This window comes from Castor canadensis, chromosome 2 (assembly GCF_047511655.1).
Source record: "Castor canadensis chromosome 2, mCasCan1.hap1v2, whole genome shotgun sequence".
Classification (NCBI taxonomy): domain Eukaryota; kingdom Metazoa; phylum Chordata; class Mammalia; order Rodentia; family Castoridae; genus Castor; species Castor canadensis.
Genome location: NC_133387.1, coordinates 93,014,722 through 93,030,181, shown reverse-complemented (window position 1 = coordinate 93,030,181; position 15,460 = coordinate 93,014,722). Strand labels below are relative to the sequence as shown.

Here is a 15,460-nt window from a genome sequence, read left to right as displayed (position 1 = left end):
ACTGTATTGATTATGTAGCTTTGTAATAAGGCCTTTTGTTTTGTGGTGCTGATGATCAAACCTAGGGCTTTGCACATGCCACAAAAGCACTTTTTGTCACTGAGTTACATCCCTAGCCATGTAATAAGATTTGAACCAGGAAGTATGAGTCCTCCAACATTGTTCCTTTTCAAAAATGTTTTGGATATTCAGGATTCCTTTAGATTCCTTATGAATTTTAGGATGTAATTTTCTGTTTTTGAAAAAAGTGCTATTAAGATTTTGGTAGGAATTGCATTGAATCTGTAGATTACCTGGATGATGTTTATTTCTTCACAGTGTTACATCTTCTAGCCCATAAACATGAAATGTCTTTTTTTTTTTTTTTGAGATGCTAATACATACTAGTATTTTTTTCTCCTTTTTAAAATTGTTTTGCTAGGTGGGAGTAAATTGTGGCATCAAAGTATCTTTTCTTCTATTTGTTTCCTTCCTTCTCTCCCTGTCTCTGTCTTTCCCTCCCTCCCTTTCTTACTTACAGGGTCTCAATGTGTAGCCCAGACTAGCCTTGACTTCATGATCCTCCTTCCTAAGCCTCTGAATACTCCTCAGGATCTGAGTATTTGGGTATAAGCCTGTGCCACCATGCCCAGCTACATGTAATTGTTTCTGAAATTTACTTTTCAGATTGTTAAGTGTTGAGTATTGTTGAGATTGTTAATATAGAGATACTCAACTGATTTTTGTGTGTTTATTTTGCATCCTGTAACTTTGCTGAATTTATTAGTTCTACTAGTTGTTTTTTTCTCTTTTTTTTGGTAGAATTCTTAGGGTTTTCAACATATTTGAGGATGTCATCTGTTGTCAGAGATTATCTTAATACTTTTCTAATTGGATGCCTTTTACTTTTTCTTCCTTAATTGCTTTGGCTAGGATTTTCCTTTTATTTTTTTTAGTATTAGTTTGAAATCAGGGCCTTATACTGCTAGGCGGTACTCTACTGCTTGAGGCACTCCGCCAGTCCTGGCTAGGATTTTCAGTACTATGTTAAATAGTAGGAATGAGAGCAGGCATCTTCACCGTGTTTCCAATTTTAGAAGAAAAGGTTTCAACTTTTCACCATTGAATATAATGTTTGCTGATGCTTTTCATGGATAGACTTTATTGTGTTGAGGCAGTTTCTTTCTAGCATTAGTTTTTGAGTGATTTTGTTGACATTTCTTTTTTAAATGTGAAAAACAGCTTGCAGAGCAGTATGTGCAGAATGATTACCTTCTGGTAAAACAAAAGGATGTTTTCATGGCACAAGGAAATGGAAAACTGGATAAACAAACAATAACCTGGCAATATTATTTTCCCCTTTCTCTCTCTCTTTTTTTTTATTTGGTGGAACTGGGGTTTGAACTCAGGACTTTGAGCTTGCAAAGCAGGTGCTCTACTGCTTGAGTCACCCCTCCAATCCATTTTTGCTCTGGTTATTTTTTGGAGATGGAGTCTTGTGAACTATTTGCCTGGGCTGGCCTTGAGCCATGAGCCTCCTAATCTCAGCCTCCCAAATCGCTAGGATTATAGGTGTGGTGGGAAGGAAGAAAGATAGGAAAGTTCAGAGAGGCCAGGTGTTGGAGGGGATCTGTATATATTTTTAGAGTTGAATATTTTAAGATAAATGAAGTTTATAACAAAAATATATAATAATTTAGTTTAAAAATTCTAGGTTATTATATATTAATATGGTATTTTTTAATAAAAAATTTTAGGTCTCACTGAATGCAAAATGACAAAGTCTAGTCCTTTGAGAATAACACTGTTTTTAGAAGAGGAAAAGCCCTTAAAAGTAACATCAGACCCAAAGGCTGAGCAGCAGACGGGTTCGTTTTTATTTTTTGTTTCTTATTAACTTTGGTCACATTTTAAGAAATAATATATTAACTGAACCACATATTCAAATGTACGTTGTTCTATTTCTGAAAATATCTTATGATTTCATAATATTCTTTATTTCCTTTCCCCCGGCTGGGAAATGTAGCTTCCACTAAAATGCAGTAATGTTAGCAGTCATGATTAGTTCATATACCCCTGGGAAAATCTGTCCAAGATCGTCACTCAGTTTTATGGGGAGAGGAAATGTGCTGCCATCCTATACTCTGCAGGAGCTGGTACAGGGGTTAGCAGCCCAAGAGTCTTACTGTGAACCTCATCCTATGTGGCATCAATATTATCCTGTTGCTGACTGCTGTGTGAAAGGGCAGACTCCTAACAATAGAAAAAAGTCATTTGAAGGAACATGTTTTGAAAGTCTGAATCTTTTGGCTACTATCCTGCCAGTTGAGTAGTTTTTTAATATTCTTTCTTAAATCCAAAGCATTAAGTCAGCTTTTGGTGATTCAACCTTTATTTCTTAAAAAATGTTACTGGAACTTTGAAAATTTTCTTTGTTTCATATATTAGCAGTATTTTATTAGGTTTTTTTTCCATATTTATTTAGAAAGCATGTGAATGTTAGGTCCTCTCTGCTATCCCTTTAATTCTTAAAGGTCTGAATCATAGTATCTTCCCACTGAAATATTTTTCAGAAGTGGTACGTGAAATTGAGATGAGTGTGGATGATGATGACATGAATAGTTCGAAAGTTATTAATGACATCTTCAGTGATGTCCTAGAGGAAGGGGAACTAGACATGGAGCAGATCCAAGAGGACATGGATCGAGCAGCAACAGAAAACAGTGATGAGCAAGAAGATGCACTGAATATCTCCTCAATGTCTTTACTTGCTCCATTAGCACAGACAGTTGGTGTGGTAGATCCAGAGGTAAGAAACGACTAGATGTAAACAGGTCATGACATAACAAACAAAGTTGTATTGGAACACTCCTCCATCCCCTTCTTGATGATAGGTATTGTTTAAGAAAATGAAATTCTCTTTAATGAGAGCGTAAAAAGTTTCCATTGGTGTCCTGGACTTTAGATAAAATTCAAACAGTAACATGACTAAACAGGCCAGACATTTGGGCTCAAATCCTCGCTCTGGCATTTTTATTTGTTATTTCACCTCTATATGTCACAGGTCCCTCATCTGTTCAACAAGGTTAACAATAGTACCTGCATCATAGGGTTGATGTGAATATTAAATTGTATTAGTGTTTAGCACCAGACGTAAAGCTAACATTTACTAAGAGCTCACTGTTGTTATTAGCTATCATTCTAAGTGGGATAACTGCAGCTCTGGAGCTTCATTGAATGCTAACTTTTATTTGTTTATTTGTTTGTTTTTAGTGGCACTGGGGATTAAACTTGGGCTCTCGTGCTTGCTAGCAGGCACTCTATACCACTTGAACCACTCTACCAGTGGAGTAATTCTTTAAATTCTTTAAAAAGAATTGCTAGTATAAATGTCAGCTGTCTTTGTGTTTGTTCATTTACTTTTTAGAAACTTATTGTAGTTTGCTGCTTTTATGGCAAATCAATTGACTTATCAGATCTTTATTTCCTAATAATGAGGAAGAATTCACTTATTTTCTCAGAATGAAATGATTTAGCATCAAATATTACTTATCCATAACCAATAAGCCCTAATATACACTACATATACACACAGCACTAATATCTGAGTGTTGAGCATGGTGTTCTCCTTTAATAGGAGTACATAGGAGACAGAGGCAGGAAGAGGGTGAGTTCCAGGCCAGCCTGGGCTGCATAAAACAAAGTAAAATTAAACAAATCTAAAACAAAAAACAAAGTAAAATTAAAGAATCTGATATCTGATGTGCTTCCCTACAGAGTTTAATTTCCTCAAAGCTGCAATTGAAAGACAGTAGCATAAGTGATGAAAGTCCCAAACCAGGAAAATTCCAGAGAACCCGTGTGCCTCGAGCTGCATCTGGCGATAGTATTAGCTCTGAGGATCGTGATCTCCTTTATAGGTAAGGATGTGTTTTGCAGAGAGCATCAAATTCTGCTGATATGAAGAATAGTGCTCAGTGTGTTGTTGAATTTCTAACAGAATAACTTTTTCCTAAAGCATTGATGCATATAGGTCTCAAAGGTTCAAAGAAACAGAACGTCCTTCAATAAAACAAGTGATTGTTCGGAAAGAAGATGTTACTTCAAAACTGGATGAAAAAAAGAATGCCTTTCCTTGTCAGGTTAATATCAAACAGAAAATGCAGGTATGTACTCCTGAATGGGGATTTCGAATATTTTCTATACTAGATTGTGAACTCTGAGGACAAGGGCCCATTTTATTCATCTTTATACCCTGAGTGACTAGAGCAGTGTCTGATGTATAGCAGCTCAGTGAGTCATTCTTGAATTCAAGTTAATTTCAGAAAGATACACTTTTTAGAAAAGTTGGAAGCTTGTTTCATATTGCTGAATTATTTTTTTAAACTTGTTTTTCATAAATATCTTTAATTGGATGATGGTGAAGTGTGAAATTTATTGTGCTCTTCAAGATTTTTTATGCTAAAGAAAGCATTTTTTAAAGAACTAATTATTTAAATAAGATGTATTGGGTACTTTCTAAACTTCTGCCTTATTATACATAGCCCTATTATAATTTTAATAAGCCTACATTGGAAGTCTTTTCATAGGGAAGAATGTTTATAGTTTACCAATTATACCCATGTTAAGTGTTTTTAGTCTAGGACATTGAACAGGGAAATGTTAACATTTTGACTTTGCTTTCTGAAAAATTTGGAAATGATCCAATCAGATTAGTTAGAATTAAAGTGAAAGCAGTGATTAAAAGTGAGGACTTTTTCTCCCTCTCATTGGTTTCCTAGGAGCTCAATAATGAAATAAATTTGCAGCAAACAGTGATCTACCAAGCTAGCCAGGCTCTTAACTGCTGTGTTGATGAAGAACATGGAAAAGGGTCCCTAGAAGAAGCTGAGGCAGAAAGACTTCTTCTGATTGCAAGTATGTATGGTGTAGCCAATACAATTCCACCAAAATTCCCAAGCAGGGAAAACTCGTTTCGTGTGGTCTATTCAGAAATCTCAAATTTTAGAGAAAGAGCTTTCTAATCATCTGTTTCAGTTGAACTAGTTTTTGTTTCTCGTACTTGTAAAGATTGTGAAACATCTTCATGTAAAATAAAATGTAGTTTGTATGAAAAGTAAAACCAACTGGAATGCATTTAGTATACCTATATTAAGGTGTACACATGAGCACTCTTGTCTCTGTCTCTTACTCTCCCTATTTGTCTTTGTATAACTAAATCTGCTAATGTGAACTGTGGGGGTGTGCATGTGGTGATGAGGCATGCTGGGGTGATACCACATAGGAAAATTGATTAAAAAAATGACATATTAAATTATAAGGACTTGTTAAACAGATGAGCAGACAAGGTATTACTCAAATACCTACCACCAAAGGAGGAAGTAATTTGATTTTTGATCTCATTTATAATTACCATATCAGTGTACTTTCTTGAATTGGCTCTCACTTAGAAATGGTTGCAAGTTTAATATTCGGAATATCCACTTGCATATTTTTGCATAGCTGAGAAGAGAACACTTTTGATCGGTGAACTGAATAAGCTGAAGAGCGAAGGGCCTCACAGGAAGAACAACTCTGGTCCCATTTCCAAAAGTGAATTTGTCCCATCCAAAGGATCAGTTACTTTGTCAGAAATCCGCTTGCCTTTGAAAGCAGATTTTGTCTGTAGTGTGGCTCAGAAACCAGGTATGTTGGTTATTTGTGTTACTTCTAGATTACAAGTTACATTATGAACTTCACCTAGATTGGATTTGTAGAAGAAAGGTACAAGTAATTCATGCATAAAGATGAAGAATTTGAGGGTTGAGCATGTCACTCAAGTAAATAGAGTGCCTGCTCATGTGCAAGCCCTGAGTTCAAACTCCAGTACCACAAAAAAAAAAGAAGATTCACAATTTGTGTCTTGGACCTTAGGTCCTTTTATCAAAATATAGAGGAGTTTTCATACATAGGATTACCTGTCCATGCAATAATGGACATAGCTCAGCATAAGACTAAACATTATTTTAAAGCTAAAATGTTTTCCTAAGAGAGGAAACATACCATTTGACTTTCATTAATATTATAGAAATATATTTGCACAACTAGAAGAATTTATTTTACTTCTTCTTTTCTTAAAATTCACCCCATTATAGATGTTGTTTCTATAAATTCTGAGTTAGTGTTTGTGTGGGTGGTGAGTGCCTCAGTGAAGATCAAAGCAGGATAATTCTAGAAAACTTACTAAATTATGAGTTTTATTACATGTGAACTAAATATTTTTTAAGGTTCTTTTAAATGTTTACTCTGTAGACCTTTGTCTTTGAGGGAAAGGATGGCTAACCATAGGTGAGAAGTGAATTTGAGACATGGGGAGAGTAAAGAATGGTGAAGTGTAGACAGAAAACTATGGTAATTTAGTATGTACTTTGAGATATGTGGTTATTCAGTGACAAATAATGATAATTAGTGAGGAAATAGTTCATGTTTTTATTAGAATTTATCCCTGAGTACCTTTTACAATATTTTATTCTCAGTTTTGAAGTAATAAGTCCTAACTTACCCTTTGGAGGTGTATATATAATTAACCAAAGATTAGGAATCAGTAAGTAAAATTCAAACATAGCAGAAATTGAGAAATGTCAAGTGAAGTTATTTAAAAAATTCAACTTACATAGCTGGGAGAACTTGATGTTTATTCCAGGATTATAGCTGTCAAGTTATGTCTTACATACATTTTTGTTTCTGGAAACTTGATTTTACTAATTTTAAGTGTAAATTTTATACGTCAAATTGCAGTATGACTTTATTCCTTTGATCTTCCAGAATGCCGGTTAGCTAAATCTGATTTTGATTGTGCTAATTATGTGGTTTGATTCATTCTTACAGATGCAGCAAATTACTATTTCTTAATTATACTAAAAGCAGGAACTGAAAATATGGTAGCCACACCATTAGCAAGTACTTCAAATGCTCTTAATGGCGATGCTCTGACATTCACCACTACCTTTACTCTGTAAGTGAATAGAACATGGAATGATTCAGACACATTTCCCTTTAATGCAGTTATCTCAGTCTGTGGTGCGAAGGATAGAATCCAGGGCTTGGTGTGTGCTAAGCTGTGCTCTGCCGCTGAGCTACATAACCTGAAATGCCTTTTATAACCTGAAATGCATTACGTTCATTTTTTTAAAACATGTACAAGTAACTCAGTTTTCAATTTTTTGCCTGAGCGTTTTTATGTTTCTGATGTTTTTTCTATTGAACACATTTCTTTCATGTGATTGCAGATATTTAATATTTTGAAGTATTATATTTATTAAATCTGTACCATAATTTGTAATATGATTTAAATCTCATAATACACTTAATTATTTAGTCTGAATAAAGAAGATATTTATATTTAGTGTCAGATTTATTTTGAAATGACAAAGTCAAAATCTAATTTGAGAAAAATGACTACTTTTGTCATTAAAGATCTTGAGTTATAAAATCCTGAGGGAATATTTATGACTGGTATTGTAGGAAAAGTTGACTGTTCTTACCAATTTTTGTTGTGTTTAGTTAAAAACACAATGGATTATTTTACTCAGAGTCCTGTAACAGTATCTTTGTCTTATTTTTAAAGGCATAATTTGATGTTTTTCATTCAGTTTTATTTAATACTTTTTTTTTCAGGCAAGATGTATCCAATGATTTTGAAATAAATATTGAAGTTTACAGCTTGGTAAGCATTTAAAGCTTTCTAAAATAACCAATAGTGTACTTTTCTTAACAATGTCAGATTTTAAACTAATTACATTTTGGGTTTGTATGTAGGTACAAAAGAAAGATTCCTTAGGCCCTGATAAGAAGAAAAAAGCATCCAAGTCAAAGGTAAGAATACAGAAGCCTAAGAAAAATATTATAGTCAGAAATTGCCAGTTGCCAGTGGCTCACATCTGTAATCCTAGCTAGTTGGGAGGCTGATATCAGGAGGATCCCGGTTTAATGGCAGCTGGGCAAATAGTTGATGAGATCCCCAAATCCAAAATAACCAGAGCAAAATGGCCTGGAGATATGGCTCAAGAGGTAGGGCACCTGCTTTTTGCAAGTGTGAAGCCCTGAGTTCAAACTTAACAGTGAGTGGTCATGATCCTAAGTATAATCCTGACCTGATCTATATAAGATAGAAAGTTTAATTTTCTTTACATTTACTTGACAGCTAACTTTCATAACTGCTTAAGACTTTTCCCAGTGCTCTCTTCTGCATTCTTTTCTTACTGAGTCCTCTCACTTAGGATTTAATAATGTCACATGTGCTTGGTAAGGAATAGAGCTTCTAACTTGTTTTCCATGTTTCTAGTCTTTGCTCTTTTGTTGTCTTCATAAGTCATCATTAAAAAGTTTTTTCTTTATTCTTTATTCTTTATTCTGACTTTCTGGGGTTTTTTTTTTGGTGGTGCTGGCATTTGAATTCTGCATCACACTTGCTAATCAGGCACTCTACTACTTGAGCTACTCCACCAGCCTATTCTGACTTTCTTTTGGAAAAATGTAAAACAAAAATGACAGATGGTGGAGTGGCTCAAGTGGTAGAGTGCTTGCCTAGCAAGCATAAGGTCCTGAGTTCAAACCCCAGGCCATTAAAAAAAAAGAAAAAAGAAAAAAATTTTCTTTAACTTTAACAAAAAAGGAATAGCACCTATCAAAAATTGTTTTAAAAAGAGTGGGAGAGGGGATAGGAAAGAATAAAGGGAGTAAATTTGATCAAAGCATATTATATGCATTCATGGAAATTTCATAATGAAGCCCCTTTGTACAATAAATATATGCTATTAAAAATGATAAAAAAGGAATAGCAGGATTGGGAAAGTCTTAATAAAAGACTCAGATATTATCTAGTCACATTTAAGAATTATTTTTATATGAGAATATCTCAATTTTAAACTTTGAATCATAATATTTAATGGAAAATATACTAAGCTATCTTTTTTTTTAGGCTATTACTCCAAAGAGACTCCTTACATCTATAACCACAGTAAGTAGAATTTTTAAGAAATTGAGCTCTCTTGAGGAAGCTCCATCTTGCACAATTGTAAATTAGTGAACCAATTCTAAACACTTAGAGCTGTGGAAATCTTTAAAATATACTAATGAGTTCCAGCACTTGTGAGGCAGAGGCACAAGGATTGTGAATGTGAGGCCAGTCTGAGGCTAAATTGCAAGACCCTGTCTCAAAACAAACACAAAAGTATACTAATGGGTATATATAAATTAGTAAATGCAGGAGAAATGTCTTCTGAAATGTAGTCCTTGTAGTGTTCAAGTTTTGTACTTAATATTTAAATCTTCATATCAAATAAAGGAAATAAATTATGTTTCTAATTCACACTTTTTTTCTTTTTTTCAAAGAAAAGCAACCTTCATTCTTCAGGTGAGTGGATCCGGAACTATTTGAAACTTTAGAATAAGGAGAAGAATTATATGCCATCTTGATTTACTAGTTTTGTTTTTTTCTTTTTTATCTTGATTCATGCTGTTTATCTTGGTTTGCTTAGGGATAATACTTTCTATACAGGGTTTTTTAGTAATAAAACCTAGGTTTTCTAAGCTTACTGTTCAGAATACCATGCAGTCTGGTTACACCTTTGTCAGGCACCAATGTAGGCTACCAGTCATCACATTCAGGCTGTATTGGTCATTACACATGCTATACCTAACCACTTGGCAATTCCAGTAGGTGGCATTGTTCATCACCTCTACTTTTCTCTCTCACTTTTTTTTAAGCAGCACTGGGGTTTGAACTCAGTGCCTCATGCTTGCTATGCAGGCCCTCTTATTGCTTGAGCCACTCCACCTGCTCTACTTCTCTTATTCTTTGTGCTATTCACACTGTGTTTAACGCTTCATTGATCACACCTGGCATTGTATCATGTCAGAAAAGCATCTTTCTAGTTAACTGGAACGAAAGTGCCTAAAAGCCAAGAAAGGCCTTCTCCAGATTGGCTTTAGGCCTTAGTGTTCTATAGGGGATTAGGATGGAGCTAGCTTTACTCACTTCCTTTGGGCTATTGGTCTTTTTTCTGTGGCACATGAGAGTTCCCAAGGAGACCTGTGAAGAGATAGCCTGTGCTAATTATGTCAGCCTGGACTGTTAATAGTAATGAAGTGGGTTGGGGGTGTGGCTCAAGTGGCAGAGCACGCCTGCATAGCAAGTATGAGACCATGTGTTGAAACCCCAGTACTACCTGTCGTCCCCCCCCAAAAAAAATAGCAATGAAGTCTTTTCAATATTTTTTATGGGACCATTGCCTTTTATGTATTCATTTTTGGGTTCTGTGTCTTTAGAAACACCCTAAGTGTTCTAAATAGTATTTTTTTTTAATTAGGAAATATTTAAATGAGTCCTTTTTCTCTTTGGCAGTTTGATTTCATTCTGTTGGGGTGGGGTGGGGAACCATTATTTATTCTTAGAAAAGTTACTCTGAATTAAACTTAATTTTCTCTTTCTTTATAGTTATGGCCAGTCCAGGAGGCCTCAATGCTGTGCGTACCAGCAACTTTGCCCTTGTTGGATCCTACACACTGACATTGTCCGCAGTAGGAAACACTAAGTTTGCTCTGGACAAGGTAATCCAATTTTATTTATAAGAATATGGTATTTTTTTAAATTAAAAAAATTTAAGTCAATGAAAATCCCACAGTACTTTGTATTCAAAGTCTTTGGCTAAAAATACATTCTTAGAACTACATATTTTAACAGATGGGTATACATAAATGATATGTTTGTTGATGTTGGCAATATTTCTCACTTGTTTTTTAATACTGTAGTTTGATTTTCAGTTAATATATACTGGTCTATTCTATGTCACTTCTGAATAAAGAAATGTTATATTGTCCATTTATATGTTAAGCTTACAGTTTTAAAATAGCAACTTGCCTATTTGAGCTGATGTTTTGAAATAAGCAATATTTCATGGATTTAGTTTTGACAGGGTAGGGAAAGATGCATTAGTCTCTTAGAAAAGTCCTTTTGAATCCAAGGGATTTCCTTCCCATACTTACCTCCAAATTAAAAGCTTCAAAATTCAGATCTGTATTGTATCACTGTTGACTGCTTTTTCACCATAATAATGATTTAACAAGACCATTTTAAGGAGTGAGTGAGAAAACTTGAGGCTTACTTTTTGGGTTGATTCCTGCTATACACGTGCCCACACACACACACATTTATATATATATGTAGTGATTTTTTATCTTAATTTAAAAAAAATTTTTTTAGTGTTACTGGGTTTGAACTCAGGACCTTGGGCTTATCAGGCAGGTGCTCTACCACTTGAGCCATGTCTCCAGCTCTTAATTTAAAAGTATTTTGATTAACATGCACTGATTGTACATATTTATGGGATACAGTCATAGTTGAGCAAATCTACACAATGTATACTGATCAAATCAGGAAAATTAGGCTTTCCATCTCCTTACTTGTCTTTTTAAATTGAGCAGAGGCAGACTTAATTTCCCTGAGCTCATATTCCATACGTAATAAAAATGCCATTCATTAGGCCAGTGGTTCTCAAACTTTGCCATGTAGCAGGTCTGTGCTGGGGCTTAAGTGTCTGCATATCTAATAAGCTTCCAGGTGATGGTGAAGCAGCTATACTAGACACACTTTGGAACTTTGCATAGCAAGAATCTAGACATGTGAGAGGATATGTGACCAAGTATTTACTAAAAAAAAAAAAAATCACCTTAACAAAATACTAAAATCATTACTATGGAATAACAAAAATGTTTCTCTATATACTAGGATTGATGTTTGGTTTTCAATATTTCCATGTGTCTTAGTAATTATAAAGCCTTAAGTTTATAGAGTTTAACTTCAAAAAGTGCTATGATTTCTAAAAAGTAAAAATGACTATATTTAAGAACTTTTAAGAAAATCACCGATTTGTGAGAGTGTAGACCATCTTTGGAAATCTGAAATTTTACTTAATTGCATAAATCCTTAATTATTTACTGTCATTTTGAATCTGCCTCCCTCCATGTCATGTAATGTGCTCAACAGCAAGGTCATCATAGATTTTGGCATCCTCAAAATTACTGAGCTCTTGCATTAAAGTCCACAATCATAATACTAAAAAGCATGGTCTTCAAAGGAAAACAACTTGCATTTTTCACAAATATTTCAGTTTACATCCCCCTACCCCCACAAGTTCTAAAACTTGGAAAATACTTCTTCTGATTTATAATTATAAATACTAAAGTTAGGACAAATATCCTTTACATTTGTCTATCAGGTTGAAACCAGGCATAGCACCCTAGTGGACTAATTATGGTTAAAGAGACTGTGAGAACAAGAGGTGCCCCTATACTGGTTTTAGCAGTCAGACTACTTCCGGTGGTCAGAGTGTCTGGCCCAAGCCTCCTGTGAGCTGAGTTGCCCTAGCTTTGGTTTCCTTCCTTGTCCCTTGGGAGCTAATGGCAGTTTAGACAGGCCTGGGAAAGGCCTGATCTTCCTTGAAGATCAGTATGGCTCTTCCCGGGCATAGAATTACAATGGAATAAAATAAGGAACTTCTAACACAAGCCCTAGGGAATCAGGTTTCTCTGAGATGGCATACTACCTCACCTAACTAAGAACTCTTCAACTTGAAAGCATTCCTGGGGGCTGGAGGAGTAGAGTACCTGCCTTGCAAGTGTGAGGCCCTGAGTTCAAACCACAGTATTACAAAAGAAAAGCAAAGCAAAGGGGAAAAAAAAACCATTCCTGGACTTCAACTTCACCAGGGTCTATGAGCACGAGAACCATACACTATGATTAGAATATGGCCTTCTCAGGGCCTCTCCTTATTTCTCTATGTTTGGAGCCTTTGAGCTCCTGTGTTCTAGTTTTTCATGAAATATATTATTATGTACCATAATTACCCCACTGTGCTGTGGAACATAGCATGTATTCCTTCTATCTAACAGTATTTTGGAAACTATTATTTAACCACCCTTTATCGCTGCTCCCTGCTCCAGGTCTCAGCCTCTGGTAATTACTATTCAACATGCAGATCAACTTTTTAAATCTTATGCATATGAGAGGGAAGTTTTTGTCTTTTGATATTTAACATTATTACATGAGATTTATGTAGTTTGAATATAGAGCTGAAGCCCTATGAAAATAAGAAGGCCTAGTTTCTAGTATTTGCTCAGCTAGTAATTTATTTTTTAATATTGAACAAAGTCACTTCATTTCTCAGGGGTCATGTTTTCTCAGGAGAGAATGCTATGTTAGCACGAAGCAATGTAATGTTAAAAGTGTATGAAATGTTTTATTTTAGTTGATGGACAAAAAGCAGCCTAGATTTGAAATTTTGACTACTCTTAATGCATAACTTTATTTTAACATGTTAATTTCTAAATTTTTATGTAACTTTTTCTTTAGTAATTCAGTTAGCTTAACAAATTGAGTGATCCTGGGTTTTGTTTTTTTTTTCTCTTTGTCTTTTTGTTTGTTTGTTTTAGATAAATTATGATGTAAGAGAGCGAGAGCTACTGGGCTATTTGTTCCAGGAAAAGGTTTTGCTATTATTTTCTTTGCTTGAAACTAATGTGCTTAAAAAACCAGTCTTAATTTTTGGTCCATTTGTGTTTGTTTCACTAACTACTCTCATATGTTTTTCATTACTTTGAATAGTTGACGGCCTTATTCTTTCTTTGGATTCTTACAGATGGGCGTCTTTTTCTCAACTCTTACAATTCTTTCAAGCTTTCTTTGAAAGTACTATGTTTTTTCATGCATGTTTGGTGTTTGGGTCTTTTTTCTTTGTATTCTCTTCCATTTTGTAATTCTTTAAAATTCTATATTCTCTGTTGATTTTTTTTGAGTACCTATTAGAAAACCAAATCAGTAACTTTTAAGTTACTCAATATTTTTTCGAACTGTGGACTGAGATTAGATAATTGACTTAAAGCTTGGTATCATGGAACTTAAATGATGAATCTCAATGAATTGCACTCTTCTACTCTTTATTTCAATAGGGAATCCTAAACAGTCATAATTTTATACTTTTATGGGTAAAGAGAGAAGGACATCCCAAGCTCATCTTCTGACTTTAGGGAACCTCTTAGGTATAGAGGTTTCCTTTTAGGAAGTAGAGATGTGAGTTTAAATACTATTAGGGAAAACAGTTATTAAGTAAAACAACCAATTAGGGTTACAGAATTATAGAATTTGGGCGTCAGAAGGAGAATGATTAGTCTGGTCTGTCTAAAGTTATCCAGTTTATGCCTGTTGGCCTATATAATTATTAATAGTGCTCCTTTCATTCTAAAATATGCCAATATGGAGTTAATTATACCATTCACTCTGGTTGTAGATTACATTTTACAGCTCTTAACAACAACAGTTGAAGCACAGATGTCTTAAAAGATTCCTTTGCTGAACATTAGGAACATAACATTTTCATACAGGTCTCCACACTCAACAGGAGACAGTAAGTTTGACCCCTTTGTGAATATTCTCAATTTTGTTTTTTTTTTTTTGGTCAGGATGGTCTTCTAACCAAGAATACCGTCTACTTTCCAAGGCTGTAGTGTAGGAGATGCATTTTCTCTTCATCTTTCTGAGATTCTTTTTATTAGAATCCTCTTTGAGCTGAACAAGGAATTCTGTTCCTTAGTATTAAGAAAGATCCCGAGGAGGACCATAAGATTGACAATATGGAAAAGAAAAACAGCAAGGGGATTTGGAACAGAGTAATGGGGCACTTGATGTTTTGATTCTACATTATGGATGCCTTTTATTTATTGTTTCACAGTACTGTGCCTTGAAATTAGGGCCTCACCCTCAGTCCCACCCCGTTTTTGCTCCAGTTATTTTTCAGGTAGGGCCTCAGTTTTTTTGCCCAGGGTTTGTCTCAGACCACAATCCTGCTACCTGTGGTGGCTCGTTGATTGAAATGAAGGTCTCACTGACTTTTTGCCCATGCAGGCCATAAATTGTGATCCTCCTAATCTCCACTTGCTGGATAGCTAGGATTACAGGCATGAGTCACCTTGCCTGGCCTGAATGCCTTTTAGATTTGGGAAGTTACAGGTTCCTGTCAAGAAATTATAAAAATCTTTACTTTTTTTGGTCTATAATTTCTCTTTAAATTATATTTATTGTATGGGAAGGATCAGATTGTTGGAACTAAACTCACAGTAACACTTTCAGATTTAGACTGAACTAAGATTATTCCATTAGGGATAATTTTCATTAGGCAGCAGGGATGACAGACAATAGATGCAGTCTCTATAGTTGATTTTTTCTTATATTTATAATTTTTTTGTTTTGTTGGATGTTACTGTAAATGAGATTGCTTTCTTAATATATTTTAAATTTTTAATTCAAATTTGAAATTATTTCATATTTCTCATAGGCTTAAGCATCATTTAAGTTTTAAAAGATACTTTTAGCATGAAAGACATGTCTATTAAGTGTCAGCATGCTGATAATGATGTTTTAAGTGAAATTTCTTATATGAATAGTTTC

General features: G+C 34.6%; 1 protein-coding gene across 4 annotated transcripts in view; it reads left to right on the top strand.

Annotated features, from left to right (window-relative positions):
* Anln (anillin, actin binding protein) overlaps window positions 1-15,460 on the top strand; it is a 66,977-nt gene that overhangs the window by 27,175 nt on the left and 24,342 nt on the right. The window contains exons 9-21 of one of the 4 annotated variants that reach the window (XM_074065289.1): window positions 1,737-1,847; window positions 2,553-2,788; window positions 3,757-3,899; window positions 3,998-4,145; window positions 4,761-4,896; window positions 5,482-5,664; window positions 6,847-6,973; window positions 7,636-7,684; window positions 7,777-7,833; window positions 8,939-8,977; window positions 9,352-9,373; window positions 10,457-10,569; window positions 13,450-13,503. In XM_074065289.1, the coding sequence (XP_073921390.1) occupies window positions 1,737-1,847; window positions 2,553-2,788; window positions 3,757-3,899; window positions 3,998-4,145; window positions 4,761-4,896; window positions 5,482-5,664; window positions 6,847-6,973; window positions 7,636-7,684; window positions 7,777-7,833; window positions 8,939-8,977; window positions 9,352-9,373; window positions 10,457-10,569; window positions 13,450-13,503 (1,418 nt within the window). The remainder of the gene's footprint in view (window positions 1-1,736; window positions 1,848-2,552; window positions 2,789-3,756; window positions 3,900-3,997; window positions 4,146-4,760; window positions 4,897-5,481; window positions 5,665-6,846; window positions 6,974-7,635; window positions 7,685-7,776; window positions 7,834-8,938; window positions 8,978-9,351; window positions 9,374-10,456; window positions 10,570-13,449; window positions 13,504-15,460) is intronic. The other 3 variants (XM_074065290.1, XM_020182903.2, XM_074065291.1) reach the window with 3 other exon arrangements.